General features: G+C 41.1%; 1 protein-coding gene across 2 annotated transcripts in view; it reads left to right on the top strand.

The window, feature by feature from the left end:
* The first annotated feature begins 871 nt into the window (after positions 1–871).
* Positions 872–10894, top strand: part of inpp5a (inositol polyphosphate-5-phosphatase A) — a 147567-nt gene continuing 137544 nt past the window's right edge. For both annotated transcript variants that reach the window (XM_030748132.1, XM_030748133.1), the window contains exon 1: positions 872–1417. In XM_030748132.1, coding sequence (XP_030603992.1) covers positions 1340–1417 — 78 coding nt within the window. In that variant the 5' untranslated portion in view covers positions 872–1339. The remainder of the gene's footprint in view (positions 1418–10894) is intronic.

Here is a 10894-nt window from a genome sequence, read left to right as displayed (position 1 = left end):
TTTAGCCACTGCTATGATCTACAGGTGACCATATTAAGATGGGAAGGTGGCATGCATAGTTATGAAATAAGGCCACCAAGATTGCCTAACAAGCTTCATCTATAGACTGTATGCATGCAGTGCTCAGTAGTAATAAAATCCCACAATTTAATTTAACAAAATTAGAGCACAGATAATTTGATTAAAAATGGTCCAAAAGGCACACAGCACAAACATAGTCAAGAGGGACAGTTCAGTGACTTAGTTGATTTAGTCTTTTTGCCCCCTAGTGGCCAAAAATCTCTCAAAGTTACTTTAAACTTTTAAATAAGTTTTAGTAGTATTGCCATTGATGTTGTATGGCACTCAAAATTATATTTGTGTTAGATTGCAAACGTGTGTGTTGTGTCCAATTTATTAGGTGTTAGTAACTTTTTTGGAGAGTAAACTGCTAGGTTAGCAGCTGTTTCAAACAGGCTTGATTGGCATCATTAACCTGTGCAGCTGCATCCTGTGCAGCTGCAGCCTGTGGCATGAATGGACTTAATGGGTTATATGTCTTTGTTTACAAATGTGTCAATTTAATTTTTAATGATATTATGACTTATCAGTGAAAATAAAATAAATGTGCAATACATAAAAAACAGAAATGGTCAATTTAAAAAAAGTAGCTAGTCATTCTAAATTGCAATCAATTTTGCAAACAAGATATCAGGACAATGTGAAACAGACAAATATTCACTCTGCGGGCAGACCAGTAGTGTCCGATAATGGATGCCGTGCCGTTAGAGGCAGCGCTGCGGTGTTTACGGTGCGCTGGCCCTTTAAGACAGCCCCGTGTTTCCATTGGCACGGTGACGTCAGAGCTCTGAAGGACTCCAGCCTATCCTCTGTGAACGGTGAAGGCAATGGTCCTGGCAAAGCGTCCTGCTTTAGGAGGGAGACTTTTGCACTGCACAAAAGCCAGGGAAACACTCGTCGCTGGAATGAACCAGAGCTCTCAGGCACTCGCCGTGGATTAAAACCGAAACTTTTACGATGGCTCTGAACCTGAAAAAGTAGCGCGAGAAGCAGCACGCTAACCGCCGTCACTACCACCACCACCACCACCAACGGACCTTCTACTGCAAAGCAACTCCTAGTAGATGCACGGCCACTGCTGAAAAATATGCTCCAGCCAAGCCGCCTCAACCCCGGCTCCAGTCACAAATTCCCAGTGTGCTAACCAGTTTCGTGAGACAATCACCGGCCTCCTCTTTACGTTTTTTTAAGCTTCTTACCTTTAAAGTCCGCTATACAAGTCCACAACCCACCTGAGAGAGAGAGAGAGAGAGAGAGAGAGAGACAGAGAGAGCGAATTATGGCAGGGAAGCTGACAGCAACGCAAGGCACAGGAATACTGCTGGTGACAGCCAACGTTGGATCCCTGTTCGAGGATGTGAGTTTCTCCATTGATAAACACAGTCTGTCAGTTCGGGCTCTTCACACCAATGCATAGTTTAGGCTTCGCTTCCCCCTCCCCTCCCTGCCTCCGGTCAACTCCGTGTCTTTTGTTATGCTAAATAACATCTAAGCTGGTCACGACTCGCATGTGTCAAGTCGCGATAGCCTACACAGCTACTGTACCGTTATACTGCATATTCTAACGGGGGGGCCTCTGGCAACCCTCAAATACACCACATACCTGTCTGTCTTTAAGGGCTACGTTTTCAACACATGCAGTGACCCACTTTTTTCTCTCATGTTTCATGCCTGCTGTGTATGCATGACAGCGGAGACGTAACCTGTAGCTTGTTATTACTGTAGTATTGCCGTGACTGTAACTTGAGCTAATCAGGGATGCAGTAGCTGTTTACTATTTGAAGACTCGCCCTCTCTAAGGTTGATGTGAAGCAGCCTCTGTGCATCACAGTCAGTAAAAACCAAACTGTGTATTTTTTTTTTTTAGGTGAAATAGGCATGCATTTATTGATGATTTCCATCAAGATGCTGCTTTTTCAGCTTTTCAGAAAAAAAAAAGAAAAAAAAGTGCAGCAGCTGATGTTTCACTCATTTTCTCCATTCATACCAAGTCTGTTCTGCAGCATGCTACTAACCAGACAGTGTTATGAATAACAGAGATATCACGAGCACGGGCACCATTCAGATAGTCACTCTTGACAATGCCACACACTTGGCTCAAGACGGCAAAAATGTGTTCTGTGTAAACTGGGTGTGTCAGGCCTCCCGAGCAGTGCCACTTCCAGTTGTTTCATTGTATCTGTTGTCGTTATCATGCTTTTACCTCTTACTTTGCAAGTAGCTGCTTACCTGATGGCACCAAGTTATGGCGGAAACTGCCCTAACTTCAAACACTTTTTTGTGACTCTCAGTGTTGTGTCAGCACTGAGTGCCCCCCTCTTCTTCCTCTCACCTCTGTGAAGTGCCGATCCAAAACATGAGGAAAGAGTTATCTCCCTGACTGGAGTAAACCTGTAAATAACCTGCCACCACTCACAAGCACCAAGCTTTGGGTGTCCTGTGTTTTTTTTTTTTTTTCCTACCAGACTCCACTGAGTTGAAATCCATGTTTCCTGCTATGAGTGGGTGTGCAGGTCATGTATAAGGCAATCTATAGTCTCCAATGCGTTGGCATCCTTATTATGAATATGTGGGCTGAATGAAGTCTTTTAATGCTATTTCCACTTTTAGTCTGTTTTATATCGTGTGCTAGGAAACACAGCCTGTCTCTGATTCTGCAAGATGCAATGTAAATTGTGCCTTCTAAATATGGATGTGTAGTCTTGTGTCCGCTAACAGAGTTTCATCTTGACATGGCAAATATTCTTTTTCAAACTTTCCTTTGCACACTGCGGGTGAAATTTCACGTCCATGAACTATACAAATATAAACCTACCACTAACTTTATAAAAAAATTATTTGCTGATTGCTTTTTTCTCTGTTTGACCGAAATTGTAGGAGAAAGGGTTAACAAGACGTAAATGACAGGATATATGACGTCGATAAAATTTGTAAGTGATGCACATATGAACTTTTTGAACCTGTGATAAAGTTGTGATAAATGTTTTTTTAAAGGAGAAAATGGTAAAAGTATTTTTCACGTTATTTTATGAATCTTTCTGTATAGTGCAAAGTGTAAAAGATAAAAGTAAAAACCCAAAGGTGTGCTTTTAGCTGTTCGGGCACATTGATTTTGAGCGGGTTAAAATTTCAAGAATAGTGTGGTGAAAAAAATGTATTTAGTCATAAGAGTATTTTTGTTTTTATAATGAGGACTTCTTTGTTTCACAGGCACAAAAAGGGGGAATAAATAAGACAAACACAATAAACAGTAAAAAGCAGCATCTGCTATAAGCCTGCTCTTTATTTTAAGCATTGGCATGAGAATCCACAGAAACCAGTGCCTGCCATAAGGCTAACATTATATCATGTGGTCATCAGTCATGGGCCATTTTCACACATCAACTTTAGGACAGTGAAACCTTTCTCACATGTAGTGCACAGAAGGAAATATTCCACTTCAGCCGTGCTCTCGCTACTGGAAATGCTCCGTGTGGTTTAGGCGAGGAAGCTGCCCGGGTAGCGCTGCAGGATGCATTGCAGTAGCCCACTTGCTAGCGTGAATGCCGTACCTGTACTATTCACACATTGGTGCAATCTGACTTCACGCTTTTATTTGGGGAGCTGACAGGCTGAGTACCAACTGACATCCAATCCGACTGCGCGTAATATTTCGTCCTCGTGTGCACCTCCGTGTTGTCTGCAGTGCATTGTGTGAAAACGGCTCAAAACACCTGCCTACAGCCGCAGTCCCACTGCCAAGACTTCAAATGAGTCTGAGTCGTTTTGATCTTGACAATTTAAGTTTAACAGAAACTTAAAAGTGCTTGGCTTTTTTCAAAGCGTCTAACGGTGTTCATGTTGGGTCTCATGCTCACATTTTAAACCCATTCTTGTGACCCTTGCGTTGAAAACCACTGTTTTGCTGGTTGGCTCCGCTGTGTAACTAAGCTGATTTTTTTTCACTGTAGTTATCAGTTATGGTTTGATCAACATTACAGTAAAAGACAGTCATCCTCAAGCTCAAATGATTTGCCACTGTCGCTCAGTGAATCCAATTATGTGTTTGTCTCATGTTTAAAACACCCATCAAGGTTTAACCTTCAGCTGTCTTTTGTTGCCCTGTGGGGATCCCCATTTTGTGTCTGTTTAGGTCAGTTATTTTTTTACGTTAGCGTCGCAAAGCTGTTGTTAGTCGTTTCATGTAGGTTAAATGAGCAGGGCTGAGGTTTCCGTCACCACGGTTCAAATGCTGGCTTCCTGTGTAGCTAATTTTTTTAATTTGCCTCAACCAAATATTGGTACACATTGAGCATATTAAACTACCACCAGAAGATGAACATACATTATACAGGGTCTATACTCCCCAGTCTAGGTTTTATAGACTCTTCCCTTCGTGAAGCCACAGGGGGAAGGCAAAATAGGTGTCCCATGGGTCCTGCTGGATTCCTGAGACTAAGTTACCATGTTTTCTATAATTAAGCATACATGAAGGTTATTGATCCCACTGAAGGGTGAGCTTAGTAAAGACAGGCTAAAGGAGGAATCTAAATGAATAAATTAGTAGTTAACTTAATGGTTCAGGTGGAACAAGTCGAACTACAGAAGGTCTCTAGTTGCACTACATAAAACTGCAGCTTTGACCTCTTCATACTTTCTGCTTTTCTCTTTGCACCTTGGAAGTAGGCGACATTGTGCCTGACAGAACTGATGATGACGGAGAACGTTATGGTCGCTGGGTCTTGAACCCAGAGTTTTAAGTTTGGTGTCTTTCCTGTTGCAGTGTTTTCTGGTTTGCTTCTTTAGATTTAGATTACCAGGTTTTGGCTTCTCATTTAGTTCTGTTCATGGTTTTGGTTTGTGTTGTTGTTTGTATGCCGAGTCCCTGAGTATTCCTGCTTTCTGTGTGTTTTCGTGATTTGTCTCTGTGGTTTAGTCTCCATCTCTGCTTTTCATCTTTTTTTTTTCCCATCTGTGCCAAATTAGTTGTGATTCCCCTGTTCTGTTGACTCTTTCTGGTTTATTTTGGTAATGGTTTGTAGCTGGTCAGTTTTGTGTCCCTGATCTGTCCTCCAGTTCTGACCCTGTGGTTGTCTTTCTGTGTCAAGTTTGTATCAGCATTAAAGCTGTTTTTCAAGTTCACGTAACATCTCTCAGGTCCTGCATATTGGGCCCATAATCCATCCTGCCACACTGCGTTATCTGACAGAGAATTCGTTAACTGCAGGAGCTGAGTTGAACTCTCCCTGGATAATTATGTTTAGAAAACCTCACAGTGTTTAGTCTTAGTCTGTTTAAGGGGGACGCTGTGCTGGCCGGACTTTGGTGTCATCAAATAACCCCACCATGACCTCCCAGAGGCCAGGTTTCTAATTTGAAAGAGAACAAAAGTTTCATCCTTGATGGGTTAAATAAACAATAACAGCAGCAAACTATTTAGAGTACAGCTCAGGGTTTTTCTGGCTCAAAACGTGTTTTTGGAGGTTGACTACACATATAAGCATGACTGATTTGCATAGTTAAGCACTGAATCTCTGTTACTGCACTTAACAGAAGACCATGCATTTTCCTGCTATTATGTCCGTTTGTAAACCAATATAAATGTGGATGTTTGAAAATGTAGGGTCAAGTGAAAAGCCCCAGTCACACAGGCCTAGAGACTAGTCTGAGACCATCTGGCAACCAGCAGTCGTGAGGGTAAAATGAGTAATCCCCGACCAGTTATGAGTGTTTTTTGGGCAGTCAGAGAGAAAACTGCTGAAGTCCCAGTCATGCAGGTCTATAAACTGGTCAGTGACCCCTGGGCAACCACCTGTTGCTTGGGAAAAACGTGTATTCCCCAACCAGCTGACAGAAACCTCTTTGTTTGCTAGTATATTGCAGCTTTTCTACAAAACTGTCCAGCTGCTCTCCGAGCTGTAGTGAAAGTGTGATGCAGACAGCTTTTACTTTGAAGGCAAACGTCTCCATTGCTGGTTTGCGTCACACTATTTAAAGTTTTATCCCCGCTGCGCTAAGATGAAAAATTACAGGCAGCCATTATGATTTCCTAGCCAAAGCAATCACTAGGAGGATTTAGTGCAGCAGCTACTTTGCATCAAATTTTATCCCGCAACAACCTGAAACCCCCAGGAACCACTGCTAGCTGCTCAGGGAATACACATTTTTCCCTAGCAGTTTTTACTACTTTCTTGAATCTGACTCCTTACCTTTTCTGCAGCTGTTATTCACTAGAAGGCATTCAAAGCTCAAAATCAAATCTGGCGATAATTTGTTCATGTTTGCTATACACTGGTAGCTCACTGAGGTGCCGTTTACACGAGACCGTTTTCATTTTGAAACGGTGTCGTTTTGATGCGTTTCGGCCTTGCGTTTACACGACAACGGTGTCGTTTTGATGCGTTTCGCCCTTCTGTTTACACGACAACAGAGTGAAAACGATGTGTTTCAGAAACGGGGTTCAGAGTGGAGCGTTTCAGAAACGCACCGGCTTGCGTTTTCGTGTAAACACTTGAAACCGGGGTGATTTGAAAACGCTCGACTCGCACATGCGCACTATGGTTGCGACGGCCAGTTTTTCGCGCACGCGCAAACTGATAAACAGTACTCGCGGATTCACGAGTGCTTCTTATGCTTTTCCTGTGTTTTTAACGGTTTTGTAATTCAGCGTTGTGTGCAGCAGCGATCCAACCTCATCATCGGTCCACAAAAACCTCTCACATTGGCCGTTTTGTAAGTAATGAACAATTTGCCGCACTACCTACTGTGTCACTCCACGCATGCGCGTCTTGCGTAAACAAACTGCAAGAGAAAACCAACGCCAACTTGTGGCCTGGCATGGGAACTACATCGTTTTCATCGTTTCACATGTCCTCGTGTAAACGCGGATCGTTTCTGAAACGCCATCGTGTAAACGAAAGGCTGAAACGCATCAAAACGACACCGTTTCCAGTGAAAACGGCTTCGTGTAAACGGCACCTGATACTGTCACCGCCTGATTTTGAGTGCGTATGCGTTGCCGTCATCTGCTTCCGGGTACCAAGGAAATGGCCTTTTTCATTTTGTGATCGGCAGAGCTAATCGGCATCGGCAGAGCTAACTCAAAATTTTGAGGTACGTACCTTGAAATTTTTGACTTATTAACTTGAAAATTTGAGTTATTGCTGTGGATGTTTGTTCTCTCAGTTTAGTTGTTGTCATTTACTGTATTGGATTCAGGCTCGAGCATAAAAGGATGGATTAGAGAAATGGCCTTTTCCAATTAAAAACAAGACCTTGTGTTCTTTAGTAGGTCTCCACATCGACCAGCAGAAGAAGTTCTGTTTGCAGAAACTAGAGGAGGGGGCAACCAATCAGAAGAAAGTTGGGTTAAAGGAAGTGTGGCAGCTTGTTTTAGACAGGATTAACTGAGAGGCTACCACAAGGTCCTGTAAAAGATAAATAAGGATGTTTGTAATTTCGAATGAAAAAAATGCTTTTGTAGAGTCTAAGAATAAAAATATGGAGCTGGGAATGAGCATCCGAAGGAACATTACCACCTGCAATCCATGTGTGCCTAAACTGGCATGAATGTCTGAGAAAGTCTCATCCACAAGCCTGTGCAGATTTGTCTGTGTTCTTCACGTCAGCTGCAAGTACTGGAATCCAGGTGATTTAACAACAGCTAAACATCTTCATCCAGCCAAAACCTTTACTGTTTGTCAGTTTTTATGCTTCAGGTCTATTTTGGAATTTGACATACAGCTCAGCATAGTGCCCCTGCTCTGCTAATGTGCCACTCCTACCACTGTGTAGACAAGGTGCGGGTTTGTTTGCACCCGTGCTACTTAAAACCAAGAAAAGGCAATAAAGTGTGATTTGAGTGTCCTTATCCATTATTGATCTCTGGTTTCAACTGACTGTGGCTTGTGACAGTAAGTGAGAGATCATATCATGAGTTTTGGAGATTTTCCCTGAAGGCCTCATGCCAGTTGTTTAAAATCTGACAGATGCCAATTCTTCAGCTTGCTTGTGATATAGAAAGGCTGAGTTGTTGTGCTTTTTAAGGCTATACTTATGAACACTCCTCTGCATTGTATCCTAATGATGGTTCCTATATATAGTCTCCTCCAGTCCTTTAGTTAATGCTCATCACTTGCTGTGATTTTCATTTGATTGAAAACCACTCTGTTTTTGATTACATACACATCTTTTGTTTGCTAAGCCAATATAACCATATGTTGAAGCAATAAATTACTATGAATATCCCCCCCCTTGTGGGTTCTGTCTTCCAACTTATTTTTCATCGTGTCTCTGCTTCTTTCTCTATCTGTCCTGTCCACTGACAGACAGCTCATTAGCTCCGGCTTTCACAGCTTGGATCCCACTGAGCTGGCATATTTACACCACTAAAAATGGAACAGAGTAGGAAAAAAATATACCTGCCTCAAACCAAGAGGCTAGCTGCCAGTATTTTCAGCAGCTTTATTCATTTTTCATGAATAAATGTGCATGTGTGGTGGGGAAGTGTTTGAGAGGTCTTTGTTGTTACCCCACGCAACCTTTGCATCTCATTAGTGGTGAGAAACAAAGTGGTTAAAATGCATTTTTCCTTCTTCGTACGTGATGATGTTACTGCAGCCTGCATAGACCCTGGAAGCTAAATATAGCTGCTGGTCACATGGTAGATGCTAGTGAATTCCCAAACTGAATAATGTAGTTGAGCATTCATGGTGAGTATTTATAGTGTTGGCAATAGTAGTGCGAATGTGTGATCCCAGACGTGATGCAGTGTTGATAAGAGATTGAAGTGGAGGAAACTAACGATGTAGGAGGGGGTTTATTCTTCGTGTTGGATCTTCTTTTTGTTTAACTCATGTTTTATACGAAGGAGCTCAACAGTTCAAGACTGTGACTAAATACTTCAGCTGACTGCTTTATTTTTCCGCGTTTCTTCCACTGCCAAAGCCTGTTCCAGTGCGTTGCTGCAGGAGTGGAAAAGTTTATGAAAGAAAGATCAGATGATGCTATTTTGGTGTTCTCCCTGCACTGCCCTCCTCCATCCTGTCATAACATGGAATTAGAATTTCTAAAAGGAAAATGTTGGAAGGAGCTGAAAGATGTCACCAAAGGCAACAGCAGCGTTTTAAGTACCACATATTTCTTACCATCGTGTAGCATCAGTCATTGATAAATGTATCTTAATCTTAGTTATAAAGATAATATATGCCGGAAAGTGTACATTGGTGTTTGACAGCTAGAACTGCGCTATGACAGTTTTCCGCTAAAAATTGAAATTGCACAATTCAACCTAAAACCAAAATAATCAACAACAAAACAGAAATGGAAACAAAAACAAAAGTAAGGTTACTGAAGTAACCTTAAGCGTGAATTATTTGTTGTTTTTTTATGAGCTCTTAAGCAAACAGAATGCCATTCTTCTACTGATAAATTTACCCCTAGGTCTCTTTTCTAGGCTTCCAATTTGCATAAAGAGTCTTCTGGGGAGTTTGAAAGTATAAAATCATTTTATTTTTATTTCATTTTATTTTTTGTTTTAATGTAACTTTTAAGTTGAAGATATTTAAAGAAATATTTCCAGTGTATTTAAAATTTCTGTCTATGTTCCTCAAAAGAAATCATGTAAGTTGAACCTGAATGATATAAATCTTTTTGCTTATCGAATTTTGCTAAAAATTTTGTTTAAAATATTGAATAGATAGGGCCATTCAACAAGATCAAGTGCCTTCTCAGCATCTAGAGAAAGAAATGCAGTTTCCTTTTTAACACCTAGGCCATGAATAATATTTCAAAGCCTCCTCACATTATGTAGACCCTGGCGTCCCAAAACAAAGCCATTTTGATCTCTGTGTATCACTGATGGGAGTGAGTCTTGTAATCGCAAGGCAACTATTTACAAAGTATTTTCAGGTCAGCATTAAGCAAGCTTATTGGCCTCATGTTTTCACATTTATTGTTGGGTTTCCCAGGCTTAGAAAGCACAAGATTAGAGCATTTGTCATAGATTTAGGTAACCCCCATTATAGAATGCGTCTTGGAACATTTCCAAAATAGGCCTAGTAATTTTTTCTTAAATTTTTTGTAAAAATCTATAGGGAACCCATCAGGCCCTGCTTTCTTTCTTCTGCTTCTTTCTTCACTCTTCTCTTTCTTCCTCTCGCAGCATTCATACAGTCTATAGATCTTCCTGTTTCGTTCTTCTTTCTTCTCTTCTTCAGTTAATTCCAAGTCCCAAGTGATCTCTAAATCTTTCATTGATCGAGGGATATCTAATTTGTTATTACCATCTGCCAAGGAGGTTATGTTTTTGTCGCGTTGGTTGTTTTTTCGGTTTGTTTGTTTGTTTGTTTGTCAGGCAGGATTCTCGCCAAAAGTTATGAACGGATTTCGATGAAATTTGGTGGAGTGGTTTGGAAATGTCAAGGGAAGAAGCGATTAATTTGGTGTGATCTGGATCACGATCTGGATCCAGGAATTTTTTTAAAAGATTCTTAACTATTGCGGGATGGGGGGTTATTGTTTGTCTAGGAAGATGAAAGATTATTTCACAGTATTTAGATACACGTATTACAGCGTCAGTGACCCTGTGGCCTTGGCGGAGTTTGCACTCTCTGATGCTTCTAGTTCAGAAATGAGTCCTGTTCCTATTTTTTTCATATTTTCTATTTTTTTTTATTATTTTGCGTGGAACAACTATAGTTTCCCCATGGTATCAGACTGAAGTTATGTTTTTCTGAATTTCCATTGTTTTATCTGCCATGCCGAATTTTACACTTGTTTTCTCTCCTTGTTCACAGAATGATTGATTCACTCTTAGCAAACTGGAAGCACTCTGTTTGTGGATTTTTTTTTCATA

This window comes from Archocentrus centrarchus, chromosome 15 (genome assembly GCF_007364275.1).
Source record: "Archocentrus centrarchus isolate MPI-CPG fArcCen1 chromosome 15, fArcCen1, whole genome shotgun sequence".
In the NCBI taxonomy this organism is placed as follows: domain Eukaryota; kingdom Metazoa; phylum Chordata; class Actinopteri; order Cichliformes; family Cichlidae; genus Archocentrus; species Archocentrus centrarchus.
Note: the sequence above shows the minus strand (reverse complement) of the source record. Positions and strands in the feature narration are given on the sequence as shown.